The 19514-nt window shown below is 33.2% G+C and overlaps 1 protein-coding gene across 1 annotated transcript; it reads left to right on the top strand.

The window, feature by feature from the left end:
• Positions 1 to 7533: 7533 nt before the first annotated feature.
• On the top strand, positions 7534 to 14922 carry LOC100794890 (probable glycosyltransferase At5g25310). The gene is made up of 4 exons (XM_003549242.5): positions 7534 to 7876; positions 8134 to 8312; positions 12373 to 12724; positions 14122 to 14922. The coding sequence occupies exons 1-4, from the start codon at positions 7631 to 7633 to the stop codon at positions 14791 to 14793; spliced, it is 1449 nt and encodes a 482-aa protein (XP_003549290.1). The 5' UTR covers positions 7534 to 7630; the 3' UTR covers positions 14794 to 14922.
• Positions 14923 to 19514: the final 4592 nt, after the last annotated feature.

Here is a 19514-nt window from a genome sequence, read left to right as displayed (position 1 = left end):
TGGTGTTATTTTCCACACGGGTGGGACAAAAAGAGAGGAGAGAGTTTGGAAAAGAGGGGTATGGGGTGAGAGGTAGAAGTAGAAGGTAAGTGTGTTAGGAGTGAATGAATGAAGTGAGAGGAACAAGGGATAGGAATACAATGGGGTATTTATGGAGGAACAAGGGATAGGTACACAAGGCAGGATTAAGTAGCTTGATTTGAATAGTGAACATTTATTAGTCGATGGTTATGCTAGAAGAACAAGCTAGAATTGGGGAGAGTTGATAAGAACAAATCGTGGCTGATATGCAAGCATGTGTCACGCAAGGGTGAATTCACGGATCATTCTTGTTGATGTGTGGGTGGCCTAAGAAGATGCCATGCAAGTAATGAATCTGGACAAAACGAACAAGCCCGCTTCTGTCTCTCATGTTTCTCTCACTCTCATTCTCTACGATAAAACCTCCTTTTTAAGATCAACTTCATCCCTAGGTTTGGTGTTATTTTGCACTTTCAAGAAACAAAGGAACAAGAAAAGGTTAAGCAACAAAAAGATAAACATGGAGGACAAAAGGACCGTAATCACAAATAACCAAGCAAGGAAGAAAATCCACCCATTAATTAGAAGCTTAAGCATTGGCGGCGAAGGTGGGATTGTGTGGCTTGTTGTGTTCGGTGGAGCCTTGGCCATTGCGGGTTTCATGGAAGTTGCTTCTTTTGCGAGCAACAAAAATAAGGCAAAGGACACTCATGATGATCACCAACAAAAATAAGTGTGTTAAAGTGGAACTACCAATTTGGAATTGCTACGTGGCAATCATATACATGCAGTTGGCATGGTGCAATGGTCCACTTTCTCTTCTTCATACCTTTTTCTTTCTTTTATTATTATCACTGTATCATTTAATTAGTCTTCTGGTCTGCATTTATTGATTGAGGGAAGCGCGTGAGAGTGAGTGAAGTGAAGGGTGAGGAGTCACTGTGCATGGAAGGGGAGGGAGACTGAGACTGAAACTGAAACAGCGAAGATTCGAGAGAGATTTATAATTATTAAATTAAGGAGAAACTGGTATTGAGATTGGTGATGTTGGGGATCTGTATTTTGTAGTTTGAGACAAAAATTGATAGTCAAGATTTAAAGTAGAGGAGAAAGGGGAGACCCGCCATTGCCAAATGCCAACGGATCCCTATACTACAATCTCATGCTCTTTCTTTCTCTTTTTATTTATTACTTCTATTTAATATTTATTGACTGTTTTCTTATCTACTGTATTTTGGGTGCTGGTATACGAAGTGAATTATTAAATATTTGAACTTTCTAGAATATGAATGTTATTATACGTGTTTTATAATATATTAAAATTTTAAAATATAAATTAGTAAAAAATCATTGATAACTTATTTGAACTTTCTAGAATGTGAATGTTATTATATGTGTTATTTGAACTTATTTGAACTTTTGCAGGATGTGAGGATAAAGGCACAAGCCTCCCAGAAGCAAAACACTGCCCCCCACATATTGTCTCGTGGGGGTTATGAATATTTAGAAGAAAAGCTCATGACTGAGAAGACAAAGAAAAGACTGGAAGAAGCTGCCCAGTCTGGAAGCACTAAGGGCATCATTGACCCTCCATCTCCCATCAAACGCCACGTGAAATGGAAGATGGCCCGCACGAAGAAAACTGGACAGATGACGTCTGAGGCAGCAAAGGAAATAGCTGATAGGATTGTAAGTCATTTTTAATTAATAATTGTAATTATCTTTGTGTATTTTGTGAATTCCTTGGACAATTATGTGTTCGATACAGGAGTCTTTGGACGAGCAGGCGTCACAGGGATCGTTCGTCCCCATGGACGTCAGGATATCCTGACTGCTGCCATTGGGTGACCAGAGCACCCTAGCTGTGTTCGTGCTGTTGGAGCCGGTGTCACCATAAAGCAATACTTTGGATCAACTTCACGAACGTCCCGCGGTTCTTCCTCCATGCCTCTTGAAGACCTAGAACAGCTGACCCAACAGAAAAAGTGACTCGAAAGATGATGGAATCCTTCAGCCAGATGCAGTCCCAGTTTCAGTCTCAGATGCAATCACAGGGAATTGCACTACCTCTAGAGCCAGAGGTTGGTCCCTCAGGTCCTCGTGTCAACACAAAGGAGAGTTGTGTTGCTCCCTCAGGGAACGATCCAGGGACGGGTGACTCAGACAAATGCGGGCTATATATTGAAGAAAATCCTTCCCGCTTGGTTGCCCTAGGAAGACTTTACGAGGGATCCACAACAGTTCACAACATCCCTTTGTTGCATGGCCAAGTCAAGGTTGGTGTTGAGGAGGTTAAAGATGCAGAGGCTCTCGTTCCTGTACCCACTGACGAGGTTACCTTAGTGGGGCAGGCACTTAACACCTTCCTTGCTTGGCCAACACATCTTGTGAAGCGTTTATCAGAACATGTATTTTACTCTGATTATATGTTTATTTTTTTCAATTAATTTGTTCACTGTAATCAAAACTTGCTAATTAACTATGTTTTATCAACATGCAACTGTGTCTCCAGCAAAACCTCCAGAAAGCCTAGATGAAGAGGTCGATGATCCCCTGTACCTGATGACATTGACCATCCCACAACTGTTTTTGAAGCCGCTCCAGGTTATGTGGGATGGTACCATATTCGGGGTGTTTAATCAAAACTTCCCGTTGTATATAAAGCACGAAGATCTCCCTGAAATTGCACACGGTGGTCAATGTCTCAGCATATCTGTTATACAGTTGTGGATTCTGTAAGTCATTTTAGATTACTATTAATTACCAAAGTAATTATTTTAAATTCATACATAATTAACTTTGACTTAACAACATAGCCATCTGACTGAGACAAGTGTGCGAGCGGGGAATTCTGATGTGTATGGATTTCTCGAGCCACAGTCCATTCAGAGATCTGGACAATCACAATTTGAATGCGAAAGTTACATCAAGAGTTGGGTACAGAGTTCAAAAAAAGATGTTTACCTTGGAGCCTACCTGAATGGGTAAGTCAAACACAATAATTGAATTTAAATAATCTATACTACCACAATAACTCATATTCGTCTCTACTGTAGTGGACACTGGCAAATGGTCGTCATTCTGCCTAAGAAAAACCTAGTTGTCTGGTTTTGTTCTTTACATAACAGGCCAGACAACTACCTTAAAGGAATAATTAACAGGTCAGTATTGTTTTCAATACATTTTCATTGGCATAACTCAACAACATCAATATTTTAATGTTCCTCATATTCAACACTAGTGCTTTGAAAGGACTTGATGATACTCCACAACCGAAATCCAAGACTGCTGCTTGGTGGATTGTTGTTAAGGTACGTGATTTAAATAAAAGTTCTACTTATATATATTTTATGTGTGTGTACACTAATTGTAGTTAACGTTTAATTAATATCTAAATTTCATTATGTATTTAGTGTAATAGACAAAAAGGAATCACTGAATGTGGCTACTACGTGATGCACTGGATGTCCACGATAATCTTAGGATCTTTCAGGAATAATTGGGAGACGGTAATTGTTTATTTCAAACAAAGTTAGTTTTTTTATAATTGTTATTACATTATTAATTTATTTTTTTATTTGATCATGCAGTATTTTAATGAAGTTAGACCATTGGAAGTAGAGAGATTCAAGGCACTTCGCATACAGTGGGCACAATATTATCTAAAAGTTAAACATCAAACATAGGATTTTAGACAACTATGTAACTTTAGGTTAATTAATTAGTTTACATACTTTGCATTACATTTTTTACAATTGTTGTTTCATCTTAACATTCAATAACCTTTGTTGATAGCTAGTTTTTTGCTAAAATTTATTTGAAAACAGAATGCAAATGATATATGTTGTATGCTGTGTGGTCTGATTTTAAATTTACAGGTTAAATTTTGGTTTTTTTTGTAAAAATAGAGACATTATTTAAAAAAAAATTCATGAAAACAACATCGGTTTTTTTTTTATAAAAATCGATGTTAACTATCAATAGCAACACATGCGTTAACATCAGTTTTTTATCGGTTTTTTGAAAAAACCGATGTTAACTGTCAATAGTAACACATTCGTTAACATCGGTTTTTTACAAACAACCGATGTTAACTGTCAACATTAACAAATTCGTTAACATCGATTTTTACAGAAAATTGATGTTAATTAACGTTAACATCGGTTGTTTAAAAAACCGATGTTAACTGTCAATAGTAACACATTTGTTAACATCGTTTTTTTTTTTTTTACAGAAAACCGATGTTAACTGTCAACATTAACACATTCGTTAACATCGGTTTTTTTGTAAAAACCGATGTTAACTTTCAACATTAATATACATTTTCTGGGTGTAATTCATATTAGCAACATCGGTTATTTATATAATCGATGTTGGTAATTTTACGTTAACATCGGTTTTTAAAAAACCGATGTTAACGATAATACTATCAACGTTGGTACTTTCAATATCGGTTCAAAAACCGATGTTGAAAGTCATAAATAACCGATGTAGAAAGCATATTTTCTAATAGTGTCGGTACATCTATGTTTATATCTTAAGGGCCATAGAAGATCATTATGTATAATTACGTATTTCTTTCAATTTATCAATATTTAGTTTTGTGGAAGAAAAATGACAATAACTTTCTAAATGGTTTTAAAATAGAAAACGTGTTTTGATAATACTCTTTATTCAGAAGCATTTTAATTATATGTATATGTTTTAATCAAGTGCAACATATATATGTATACGTGTTCCTTTGTTTCCCAAAAGAAAAAAAATATTGAGATATTTTATCAACTAGATTTAATGATGCATATTTTGTAATATTTATTATTTATACGATTTTAAAGCAATATTTCAACAAAAATAAATTGAGGCATTACAATAAGCACTACACACTCAAGCAATATCAATCAAGCTATTCTATCCTAACTCCCTCCAAATTCAACAAGAACCATTCATAAATGTATACATGTTGTGATATTATATCATATTACTAAATTGAATACACTTTAGAAAATTATAACATAAACTAAGAAAATAACAAATATGGACATTGAGTGATACCTAGTTACAATCGTCACCTCAGGATATGATAATCTTAAAGCAAAATATGGGGAATCCCAATTTTATTGACTGCTAAATAAGGATATGGTGATATGACAAAGCAACATGCAAAATTAACCTTGTTTCCCATCATTTTCTAGTGAAAGATGCCTTCCTTCTTTTCCAACAATTGACAATTTCTAGTAGCCACATCTCTCTTTCCTAGACCAAGCAAGAAGAAAAGTTAATTCTATGTAAAAACCAAAAACAAAATGAGCTTGAGCTCGTCTTGAGCCTCCTCGATGAGCTCCTCAACTTGGCCGCAACAATGGTATTTCTTGATGTTCTCCTAGTCCTCCTCCTCCTTGCACACGCTGAGTCTGTGCTTGGTGAAGCTCTCCATGGCATTATGGTACCCTTCGTCTTTGAGAACCTTCCGGAACTCCTTCAGCGTCTTGCTGTATAGCCCAACCAACACCTCCCTCGCGTTAAGCACCATGTCTAGCCCCACGATCTTTGTTAAAGCCTTCACCTTCGCCATCAATGACCGTGCCACCGCATCAATGCAGAATCAAACATTGATATCTTATAATGTTTAAAAAATAAAACTTCAGAACACAAACTTACCCAGAGAGAGAGAGAAGAGCAGTGGGTTCACACCATGCCAGCAAGCAGTGGACTTGAAGCACCATTGTGGAGGAATTCATAAGTGCTGCCATGGAGGATTTCAAGTCGTGGAGGGATTCAAATGCACTGTTGTGAAGGATTGAAGTCACATAGGGTTTGCCTCGAGAGGTTCCTTGAAGTCCCAGAGGGTTTGGTTGAGTCACAATGACCACGAGAACAAAACACTGAAACATATTTAATTTGAGCAAAAACACAAGTTTTTCAAAAACTAATGTTAACAATATCAAGCAACAAGGATTTGTTGAAAAATTGATGTTAACATATCGATGTTAAAGACATATTTACTAGTAGTGAAATTACACTTTTTAATTCCTATAAATATAAATTAAAAAGGAATTTTTAATCTCTACAATTTTATATGACAAAAACTTGAACAAATTAAAATGTATGTGTAAGAACTAGAATGGTTTAAAAAGTGTATGTGGTATTCTTATAAAAAACAAAGTGTGTATGGTTTAACAACTAAAAATGGAGTGAAAAGTGTACATGTGGGAGTTAAAACAAATAATTTTAAGATGTATGGACTAAAGCCTAAAAGGGCTATTAACACTTGAGTATAAAATTAATCGTGTTAAAAAATAAATAAAAATATCTATTTTGTGTGTACTGGTAATTACCAATGAAAAATAGTCATTGTTTCTAATTGGACTTGATGTTAAAACTATAGTTAGAAAAACAAAATCTAAAGAATGTGTAAATATAAGATCATATAAATAATTAAACTAATTCAAAAATTATTTTTAAATTTTAATACAGTTTTGCATATTTAAATCATAGTTTTTTTTTTTTTATATTCAAATAGCCTCAAGCATTTGTCGCTCACAGCGGTTCAATCATATTTGAACATAATTGTCTCATGGAAGATATGTGTATTTAGTCTAGAAAAACACAATCTCAAACAACATTTCTATATTACCTATTTACCTCTGATTTCCCGGTAAGTCAAAAAAAATCTTGGTAAGTCACATTAATACATTAATTAACAAAATGAAAGGATATGTTTGTTTCACGGACTATTTAATTATTTTTAAGAATACATCATAAAAAAAAATTATCCCACATTCGTTGAGATCATAAAAAAAATTAATCATGGGATATTTTATTAGTGAGAAAGATATTATTTCATGTTTTATCACTATTTAGTCCAGACAAATGTGGTGAGTAAAAATTATTCTCATGAGACATGTATACTTCTTCAGAAGTAAAAATTCATATATGTCCTCTTACTAACCACTATTTCACTACTATCTCATGGTTCCTTTATGATATATAATTAATTTTTTTTCCAATCATGTAAATTTTATTCTTGCACAATTAATATAGCCGCAATTTGATTTATTGTGAGTTTCATTCTTATATTTTATGATAATTTTTTTCCTTTTTCTCCCATGCTTCTCTTTTAATAGACAATTCTTGATTTTCTTTCAATTATGGTAATTGTGAAACACATGAAAATGAAACAAGGGGTGCAATAAAAAATTTTGTAATACAAATATTTTAATAATTATAATATATATTTTCAGAAAAAAAAACTCAACTAAACATAAATTTTAATTATTAATGGAAATATAAAAAATAATCTTAATCAATTTTAATAATTAATTAAATATTTTTTAATAATACTTAGAAATAACATTTTTATGTTACATTTTCATAAAATAAAAATTTTGAGAATAAAAAAATCATTCGTGAAATAAACTGTCACAAATGTATAAAACATTTATCAATTAAAATCATCAAACATATATAACAGAGACATGCGCCTCAACAAGCTAAAACATTCACTCTCTGAATCTGTATCACTTCACTCTCACTTTCCGATCACTTTCTCACATTTTCTCGAGGAAAAAAAAAAAGAATCTCACCAACCAAACGCTCCTACCTCTGTTTAATGGAGATTCCACGTAAATATCTCCTCTCTCCAATTTTGTCGCTGATTCTACTTTCGTTCATCATCGTCGTGGTGCTGCGTCCATGTCAGTTACTCGAATTCGCGCCAATTATTGCCGGTTCAAAACCTGCGTATTCCGTTCCTCTGGATAGTCTCCGAACGAAGCTCTCCAGTGAGAATCAACTCCACGCCGTCGGAAACTCCGGCGAACTTCGCCGGAACAAGTTCCGCAACCGAACAGCTACCGTAAGTTCTACTTTTTTTAATTTAATTTTATTCTCTCTCTCTCTCTCTCCCTCTCTCCCGTTGATTTTGTTTCGATGAGTTACTAATCTCCGAGAGTTTAGAAACGGCAGATTCTGTTGCGTTAATTATCGGCGTTAATTTGGATTCTGTTTTCCTTTTTAGTGTTTGCTTTTTTCTCTGATTATGAATTTATTTTCGAGAAAGAATCGAAGGGAATAAGTGAATTGATTATTATGAGTTGATTTGAGTGTGAACAGAGGAAGGTAGGAAAACTCGAACAAAGACTCGCGGCAGCGAGAGCTGCGATGCGGAAGGTTGCGTCGGAATCAGAAGGTGAGAGAAGCAATCTTAGTGTGGCAACCACCGCGCGTGATGACAGCTACCACCGCTACGTTCCCGCCGGAGCTATCTATCGTAACGCCCGCTTGTTTTATCGGTAACACCTTCCACCAACACCTCTTTTTTCACGAGGGAAAATATTTTATGAATACTTAGATTTAGAGAGATTAATTAAAAAAATATATATAAGTATTATAAATAGATAAAATCATAAAAAGAGAAAAATAATAAGAACTGACAGAACCTAGAATGAGTAAAAATGTCCGCGTGTCAACACTCTTTCGAAACCTAAACTTGAAGATACAATATTAGCATACTAGTGCAAAAAAATATTACCACACACTAGTAATAAGTTAATAATAAAAGAATTTAATGAGAACATACTAATAAAATATTTTATACTGATAGAAGAAATATACTCTTCAAGCATGAAGATTCAACTTTTGTATTTTTATATAACTTTTTCTTCTTCTTTATATACCAAAAACAATCTTGAACTATCATTGCACTGATGTTAAATTAAATTTTTGACTGCGATCATAATTTTTTCTCTTCTTTACATATTTAAATAATATAATTAATAATTATCATCTTTTATAATAGTTATTTTAAAAATCAAACGTAAAATTTGATCTTATTAGTTATTTGTGTGAAAAAATTGTATCAAAATTAAATTATATAACAAAACATAAATAATTAAAGTATTGGTTAATTTAAAGGATATTTTTTTACAAAGTAATGAATTATTATACTTTGAATTTTCCATAAAAAGAGATACTCGTGTTTAATTGTGTTTCGAAATAGGATATATATATATATATATATATATATATATATATATATATATATATATATAAGTAATAATTATTAATATTATTATTAAAACAGATTTATCTTCTATAAAAGTAAAATGTAAAGAATAAAGTGCAATACTAATTGTTATGAAAATAAAGAATTAAAATCAAAATATTGTAATTGATTTTATGCTTGCGTGTTTTTTATAATAATTAAAAATAAACCATTACTGTACTTTAATCCTAAAAATATTCTCTAGTACTATAATCAAAATTGAAAAGCTTATTCACTCTTTGCTTACAAGTCACCGCCACCGGCCATAACATTTTTATGCCACGAAAAAAGATATTCACTTTTTTTTTTTCAAAAAGAAAAAAAAAATACATTATAGTTTGATCTTTTCTTCTGATGTACGATAAGGGAGTGCCGGAGTGCGCTAGTATTGATTCATTCGCTTCGTAGTTTCACACTCATCCTTGTGAATCATGAAAAAGGGATAGGGAAGAAATCAATTTATGAACTTTTTTATTATTGCATTACTCCAGCAGTGCTAGTGGTAAGTGGTAACATACAAATCTTCCATGATTCAATTCATGTAAGTCTTAAATTATAAGAAAGAAAGGGAAGGGGTTTTAAAGTGTTTCTTACTTAACCGGTCTCAACAGATTGGCATGCAATGTTGGAAACTTAGTAGTCATCATTGCAGATGCAGACTGGTCCCAACACCATGTTTGCTATTCATTAATTTCAATAAGCAACCAATCAACACCTTTAAAGGATGATCAGCTGAACCATTATTAATTGGGTGGTATATTAGGCCTTGTACATTAAAAAAATAGTATAAATAAATAGAATAATATAATATAACATTCTTTCCTTTGTGTGTTTCTGTTATATATCATCATCATTAGTATTCCAATGTTTCTAAAACAAAAATCATTAGTATTCCAAAACTATTTAATAGGACTGCATTAAGAGCCACGTGATTCTAAATTATAGGAGTAATGCTTAAGAGTTCACAAAAAAAGGTAAACCTTTATGTATGAGGATTAATTAGTAATTGTGCAATAATTGAAAACAAATTGAATATATGACAACATTGGAAAATGATGGTGACAAAATACTTTATTCCGTTTTTTATTAATAGTATTTTATTCCGATGAATGATAACGTTATTCTTCATAATATTTATTTTACAATAATTTTTTTTACACATCTCTTTTTTCTATTCTTATCTCTACTTATTATAAAAGTATTAAGAGAAATTTATGTGAATATTATTACTATTACACGAATACCTTTGCTACAACAGATCGAAAGACTAAAATGTCTCACTTGATAAAAGTCTCAATTATCGGGATCTTCCAGGGTTGGAATTTCAACATTTCAATTTTTATTTTGTGATTTTTAAATTATTAAAAAGTATACAACTAAATTAAAATTCTAACCTTCACACTCACACATCACAAAATCCCCTGGGTGTAGTTCAAATATCAAATCTAGAGGATTTTCTTTTCCTGAAAGGACCATGCATGTTTTATCATTTCATTAGAAAAAAATCATTATTAGTTTTTTTTTTATTTAAAGGTAGGAATTGAACCCTAATACTATAGAATTTACAACAATTGACTCACATCACTCAACTAAATGAACTAAATTTCCTTGATATTCATATTTAATTTTGATATGAGATGTTTTGGCTAACATTTGACGTTATTTATAGACAATTAGACATCGCGCTGAGGTTTTTCACATGAGATTATTGTTAACTAATCTTTATCATCCTAAATATTTACAAAATATTGAAATACATTTTAATTTTTGAGATATTAAATTATTGTTTTAATTATTTTATTACCCTACATTTCGATCATGTTATGTTTTGAATTCGATTTACTCTTCCCAAACACACCACACGTTTCCACTTATTTCTCCCCACATGTTTGAGCTTTCTAATGATCAAATGTTCCAAACATATTAACGCGTCACAATTAATACACATGGTTGATCACTAGTGCATAATAATTTTGTTTTTAATATGCCAAATGAAGTTGCTAATAAAGATGGAACCTAGTAAGCACAAGAAACGCCAAGTCTAGCGACACGAGAAGTCTTGAGTATAAAAGGTGGGTCAAGGCAATTATTACTCTAACCTAGGCAAAACAATCCTTTAGGGATAATTTTTTTTCTAAATTATCAATAGGAATAAGTTTTAAATAAATACTCAAAAAAAAAATAAGTGATAAAATATCTCAAAACCAAGTCGTAAATTATTTTACCACTTTTACTTCTTATTTTTTTCTATTAAAGTCATAAAAAAATTTATAACTTCTTATTTTTTTATCCAACTTTAAAGTTTTAAATAATTTTATTTAAATTAATATTTTTAGTTTTAGTTTTATTTAATATTTTTGAATTTTTTTATTTAATATTTTTTATATTTTTTCCTAATTGCAGTATATATTCTAACGAGCTTAACTTTAAAGTCATACATATAACTAAAACTTTATTTTATTAGTGTTTCATTTATAAAAAATATATTAAATAAAACAATATAAAAAATATAAAAATATTAAATAAAACAATATATGAAAACATAGAAAATATTAAATATAAAATATATAAAAGTATAAAAATATTAAATAAAACTAAAAATAAAAATATCAATTTAAATAAAATTATTTAATACTTTAAAGTCGTAAATAATTTATAACTTTAAAGTCGCATTTAAAAAAAATAAAAAAATCATAAATCATAGTTTTTATGACTTTAGTAGAAAAAAAATAAAAATTATAAAATAATTTATGACTTTCAACTCAACCATCGTGGATATTTTACCACTTACTTTTTTTTGGTATATATTTAAGATTTATTCCCATTTAGTAATTTAGAAAAAAAAAATTATCCCTAAACTGTCATTTCGCCTTTAGCCTACGCCCGGCCAAATATCAAACAAAAACCAACACCTCCTCACCTTGTTGGTTCCAATCATCCATGCATATATATTAATTTTGTCTTTAATTAACATTACACATATAGCAACCAATTGGTTGATAACATGATAACAAAATAGTGAAAAATAATAAAGGTTAACCGAGTGTTTGTGTATTTAGATGTCAAAAATCACGAATCAATTTCTAAAAAATCTTGGGGTACAGTAAAACAGCAATAATATTTATACATCTTACAATTTAAAATATTCTATCAACACTTTTCATTATTTTTTATGACATCATATCATCTATTATAATTGCATATTTTTCTTCTCTCTTTTTTTTTTCTCTCATTAGGTGTTAATTAATAACATTTGGGAGTCCAAGTATATTTTTCCAAAGTAAAAACTAATATTATTTTTGTTACAGGAGCTACTTGGAGATGGAGAAAATATTCAAGGTGTACGTATACCCAGACGGTGACCTACCAATCGCTCACGATGGCCCGTGCAAGGACATATACTCCATTGAAGGGAGGTTCCTCCATGAGATGGAACACGGTGCTGGAAGGTTTAGGACCAACGACCCCAACGCTGCTCACGTTTTCTTCTTGCCATTCAGTGTCACTTGGATGGTCAAGTACCTTTATACTCCACTCTCATTCAACGTCACCCCTTTAAAGAAGTTTGTCTCTGACTATGTAAGAGTCGTTTCTACAAGGCACCCCTTCTGGAATATAACTCATGGTGCCGACCACTTCATGCTTGCCTGTCATGATTGGGTTAGTTCTAGTCCCTTTCTTGTTTATATTGGTACTTTTAGTTACTTGGATTGTTACACCTTTTTTTTATTTTCCTTTAGAAGAAATTATTAAAATAATCTGATTAATTTTCATATATATGACATAATGACAAGTTATTAACTTTTCTTATAGGTTAAAAAACGATTACATATTACATATAAACTAATTGATAAGTTTATGATCCAATAAATTAGAAAATAAGGAATATATATATATATATATATATATATATATATATATATATATATAAACTAATTGAGATCACATAATTCCAGGCCATAGTATAATTTATCCATGTTAATGATATAATTGAATCATGTGATCGCCCAGCACTAGCCATGCATTAAAGCAGGCGTGATGCATTTGTTAAATTTTGCTTCCTGTCCGAAATGTCAAAGTGAACAACTTGTTACCAACTGTGGTTGTTTAAGCATATGGAGGACCTTAGACATTTCTAATTTAGGAGAAATCATCGTGTATATGGACCGCAGCGTGCACCAAAAGCTTTGGAAAATAGGCAAGTGGTGGTCCTCTACTAATTAAGCGGTTTTTGATTTGGTTGTTTTCTGTTTTCATTTTCACTGGAAATAGAAAATGATGATGAAAATGTGTTTAGTTGGATTTCTGTTTTTATTTTCAGTGAAAATATTTTTCAAACGAACCAAAAACTGGAAACAATAAAATCTCATTTTCAGTTGAAATTAGGAACCTCATTTTGAATAAAATGAAAGTACGATGACAAAGAATGTAATTTTAAGTAAATTTAAAAATAACTTTTTTTTTTAAAAACGCATTTTCAATGTTTTTATTTCTTGAAAGTAGAAAACAAGAAGTTAAATCAAACATATTTTCAGAATTCTAAATCTTTTAAAAATGAAAACAGTTTTCAGAAAATAAAAACAAGAAATGAAAACAGAAAATAAAAATGCAAACCAAACATACCCTAAAACACTGGTGTAATGCATTCCCATTGTTTCCAATAAAGATAGTAGACTTTGAAAAAGCTTGTTAGTGAAACCCAACAAACTTTGGAATACCAAGAATTTTGTACAAAAATAAAATGAACAACTCGTTTAATTTGAATTAGAGCTATGATACTTTAATACTATAAATTTTCAAACATCTAATTAAAACTAGTGGTTTTTTTTTTCTTTTTTATACATTTTTCTTTTCTTTTTATTAGAAATAGATGATATTTAAATATCTCACTATTTTAATTTTTACATATTTTATCAATACATGTTATTTTTTTATCTTTTTATTACATCATACATCTTATAATATCTATATTTATTAAGTGTATACTTTTTCTCCGTTTCTGTTGGTTGCTTATTTTTGTTTGACAAATTTGTTTTATGTCCCCTGGTTTTCTGCAGGGTCCTCATGCATCACAGGGCAACCCCTTCCTCTACAACACCTCAATCCGTGTCTTGTGCAACGCCAACACTTCAGAGGGCTTCAACCCTCGAAAAGACGTATCCTTACCAGAAATCCACCTCTACGGAGGTGAAGTGTCCCCCAAGCTCCTCTCACCACCACCGGACACTGCCCCCCGCCGCTACCTCGCCTTCTTCTCCGGTGGTTTGCATGGTCCAATCCGCCCCGCCCTCCTCGGCCACTGGAAAAACCACGACGAAAACGACGTCATTCGTGTCTACGAGTACCTCCCCAAAGACCTAGACTATTACTCCTTCATGCTCACCTCCAAGTTCTGTCTCTGTCCAAGTGGGCACGAAGTGGCTAGCCCCAGAATCGTGGAGGCAATCTACGCCGAATGCGTGCCCGTGATCCTGTCTGAGTACTATGTGTTGCCCTTCAGTGATGTGCTGCAATGGGAGGCATTTTCAGTGCAGGTGGATGTTTCGGATATTCCTAGGTTGAAAGAGATTCTTAGTGCAATTTCGGAAGATAAGTATAGGAAGCTCAAGGAAGGAGTGAAGGCTGTGAGGAGACATTTTACACTGAATCGCCCTGCCAAGAGATTTGATGTATTTCACATGATCTTGCACTCTATATGGTTAAGGAGACTAAACATAGAACTCAGATAGTCGTTTCCCAATTTCTCCCCCCGAAATCTTGGTCACATTTCTAGCCTTGAAATATGAATCCCATGGATTTTTTATTTGAAGATAAATTGTACCCCCGCCCCGCAACATTTAAATTTGCATATAAAGTAAGTTAATTTATACACTAATTTTTTCCAAAGTAGAGTAATTCTAAATTTAATTATTGATCTAAATATTGACTATATCAAAATCTTTAGACTAAACATGAGTAGTCATGCCATTAGACAATTCAACATAGAGAAATTTTCTGGTATTCTAAAAATAAAAAATTTGGTACTGAAATTTTGTTTTCCTTTCTCTTTTTCTCAACGTATCCATTTACCTATTGAGTAAAAAACAACTGTAGCAAAATTCTTAAATTTGTCTTAATACTACAGTAGCTCTCTATGAAATAGGTATTCACAACTTCTGAATACAGCCTAGGCTACTATCATACATATATTCTTTTGATATTGAACTAAACTACAATTACTCATACATGCGGAAGTTTTAAATATCGGTCCCGGTTGTGTTGTGATTTTGTCATATTTATTGATATCGCGGTAAACCTTGGACAAATGCGATTGATGCAATCCCAATTACAGTTGTGTTATAATTGTGGACACTTAAAAATCTTGATGTTACGGTCCAAATCGCGTAAGGTTGTTGTACGTTGAGACTGTCCCAAAAATCTTCAAATAGAACCAATGGAAGCCGTTTCGTGAAAATATTTGCAATTTGATAACGCGACATAACATGTAAGACAATACTTGTCCATGAGCAACCTTTTCGCGAACAAAGTGAATATCCATTTCAATAAGTTTAGTGCTTGGTGTTGAATAGGATTTCCAAAAAGATAAATCGCCCTAACATTGTCACAGTAGAATAATGTAGCTTTTTGAATAGGACAATGAAGCTCTAGGAAGAAGGTTTCTTAACCAACAAGACTTAGAAACTACATTTGTGACCCCTCGATATTCGGCTTCTGCACTAGAACGAGAAAAAGTAACCTACCATTTAGAGGACCAAGAGATCAAATTATCACCAAGAAAAACACAACAACCAGATGTCAAACATCTGGTATATGAACATCCACCCTAATCAACATCAGTATAAGAATGGAGAGTGGTTGTTGAGGATGGATAAAGATGCAACCCATAATTCAGAGTGCCCTAAATGTAGCGTATAATTCGCTTAAGAGCATGCATGTGTTCCTCCATCGGATTATGCATGAATAAGAAAATTTGTTGCACAACATATGATTTGTCGGGCCTCATGAAGGTTAGATATTAGGGGGTGTCAGACCCTAATTTCGTTTGGGGACTATCATTTGCTAATGTTTTGATTCTCGCTAGCCGAATTGAGTTGTTTAACACCAGTTGTTGCACAAGATGAAAGATTATTCGATGTTTCAGTAAGGAATGCGGAAAATACCCAAAAGGAAGGGCAAAAGGGTCATTTTAAAGCTTTTTATGACCATTGGCTCACTTGGGCGAGCAAGGTTACTTCAGGTTGAAGCAACAACTTGCCTGGGCGAGCTGCAAATCCACCAAAACCCCCTCATTTCCTTTAAATAGGCATGAGGGGGGTTGAAGAAAGGGTTCAAATTTCAAACATTGAAAGGAGTCGGTGAAATTTGAAGAGAAGAAGAAGAAAAAAGAGAAAAACGAGGCCAAGGAACTACCGAATTGCGACCGTAATCGACTTCTACATCGTTCTTCATTCGGTGTTCTTCGTTTGTCATCCGGTTAGTACTTATTTTAAGAATTTGGATACAATCTATGCACCCTTAGGGGTCCTCTTTGTTGCTTTGCACATCTTCATCTCATCCTTTTATCATCAGTAATCTCTTTTCTTCTCGTAAAGTGAGTTTTGACTGATCATTTACATCACAAGTTGTCTTTTAACAAGATTGAAAGTAAATAAGTGAAACCAAGATGAACTCAACATGTAATTGAGTTTTCATTCACAAAAGTCGCTTGAATCCGTTCAAGGTTCAACGCCTTAACGGTCTCTTATATTTTTGTTGGTTAAAATGAACTTTTCAAAAGTTTAAAATCAATGTAACGCATAACTTTCTTGCTTTTAAATAACTACGTAGGTCTGAGTTCCTCATCTCACTTAAGGATACGTAGGAGCAAGGGCAACACTCTTGTCAATCCCAAAAAGTAAAAAAAAAACATAAAAGGGAAAATAAATAATATTAAAGTCATGATTTTGCACACTCGATTAAAGGCTTCCGTCTCATGTGACGGGCATGTGGGGTGTTAATACCTTCACTGCGCGTGAATAACTCTTGAACCCTTATTTTTAAAATTTGCAGATCCTCTTTTTGGTTTTTCTAACGTTTTCCTCGAATAAATATTGGTGACGACTCCCACACGTTTTCTTTTTGGAAAACGCACCCGTGTATCTCGCCTCGCCCTCCCGTCGAAGGGTAGGTTGCGACAGGGGGCACTTGCAAAGCTTAATAATGTGATGTATCAGCATAAGGTGTGCTAGAAGTAGCACTCAGCTTCAATTTAGTATCTACCGAAGTCATAGTTGGCTTACAAAAAGACATGCAAGCCCGTTCGATGATTCTTCTACATACTTTTTCTGAGATAAAAATAGACCCAAGAAATAACTCAATGGCCCCAAGTCTTTCATGGAAAATTTTGAACTTAGATGTGACACGATAGACTAGCGAAGATCATTAATTAGAGGAGGCAATTAATATAATATCATCCACATACAGAAGAATGTAAGCCATATGAGTACCTTTACTATAGATGAAAAGAGAGTGATTTGACTTGCTGTGAGAGAACCCAACAGTGGAGATATAATCAACAAATCACTTATACCAGGCTTGAGAAGCTTGCTTGAGCCCATACAAAGATTTCATCAATAAACAAACATAATTAGGATGATTTGGGTCCCTAAAACCCATGGGCTAATGAATATACACAATTTCTTTTAGTTCTCCATGCAAAAATGCATTTTTAACCACAAGTTGATGTATAGGCCAAGCTTTGGAGACAACAATATTGAGGACAATATGAATAGTTGCTGGTTTGACCACCAGACTAAAGGTTTCGTCACAATCCACGCCAACCTGTTGAGTTTTACCATCACCTACAAGTCAAGCTTTATGCCTCTCAAAAGAACCATCAAATTTTTCTTTATGTCCAAAAATCCACATAAACCAAATAATATTCACATCAATCAGATGGGGCACCAACTCCCACATCTTATTTTTAATAAGAGCATTATATTCATCATCCATAGCCATTTTCCAATTTGGGTCTTTAAGGGTCGACACGAGATTACGAGGAAGAGGTGATTTTGCGATATGGTTTAGAAGGATATACTTTTTGTTTGGTTTGACAATCCCATGAGAAGACAGGGGTGGAGTTTGTTGGGTTTGAGGATTTGGACTGGTTTTTAAATGGTGGAGTAAATAGGGAGACAATCTGTAACGCCCTAAAATTTTGTTAATTGGAAATCGATGTTTAATGTATTTTCCTATGTTATTTGATTATTTGATTGATTTGAATAAGTTGAGGTGTTGTGTGAACTGACCATGTGTGATTTGCTTGATGTGGATGTTGAGTTATGTGAAGTTTTATTGACTTAGGTTGAAATTATGACATTTCAAGTTTTACCTAAACCTATCCCGATAAAACTGTGATCATGGACTCGTTAACTGTTGGATCACCTTCACATTTGGATTGTAGGTTTTTAACCCACGTCCCCAAGGTTTGACCATTGGGATCTCGCTTAGTGCGAGAAGCACAATAAGCGCAATTCCTCCTTAGCGCGAAATGTTGCGTTCAACACAAAAATAATTGCGCTTAGCATGAAATGTCTTGCTCAGTGCAAATCTCAACCCGAGAGAAATTGCGCTCAGAGTGAAAAGTCATGTTTAACGCCAAAACTGGATTCCCGCTTAGTGAGACGAGTTTGCTAAGCGAAATCTGCAGATTATAAATATGTTCTTCAGCGTGAAATACACGATTTTTCACTCTCCTCCTCTTGAAACGTCCACCTAAATCTTAACATCTCTATCTCCACCACCCACGACCACCAGTGGCCACCATGAACCCCCGTTGCTTATTGCTAAGCCCCCGCACAGAGAAGAATGCTTTAATCGGGGCGAAATCCTTAGAACCTACCTCAAGGATTCAATATAGAACAAACTGTCAATCCATTTTTCGTAGTTTCTCTAAGGTAATCTTGAATTCTGTGCCCTTCTCCCAGTTAGTTTGAGCTTCTCTTAGTGTCTCTTGTGTTTTGGGTACCGTAATAAGATTTTTTACACTCCATTTGAAAAACTCTTGAAAATGAGACATAGTAAAAGTTATCTTTTTATAGAACTCTGCGTTTGGACCAGCGAACGTGAACGAGAGAGGTCTTTGAGCAATGTAGAGAGGAGCTGATGGAAAGCTCACAATAGGTGAGAGAAGTTTATTATAATTTACGGGTTTTGATACCATAGTTTGGGTTAGGAAACCTAACTATGGGATGTATGCATGTCCCTGTTGCATGCTGGTTTTCAAGAAAAATTGTGTTTTTAACTAATGGGATATGATATATTTGTTATTGATGAATGAAATTGTGAATGATATTGTTGTTGTAACGATTGAAATTTTTAGGAAGAATCTTAATTACAAAGGAGACTCTGCCCAAAATTTGATATTTGTTCTTCTATTTACTTCTTTATTAAATTTTAGATGGGCATAAGA

Source organism: Glycine max, chromosome 17, assembly GCF_000004515.6.
Source record: "Glycine max cultivar Williams 82 chromosome 17, Glycine_max_v4.0, whole genome shotgun sequence".
Classification (NCBI taxonomy): domain Eukaryota; kingdom Viridiplantae; phylum Streptophyta; class Magnoliopsida; order Fabales; family Fabaceae; genus Glycine; species Glycine max.
This window is presented reverse-complemented; position numbering and strand designations above follow the sequence as displayed.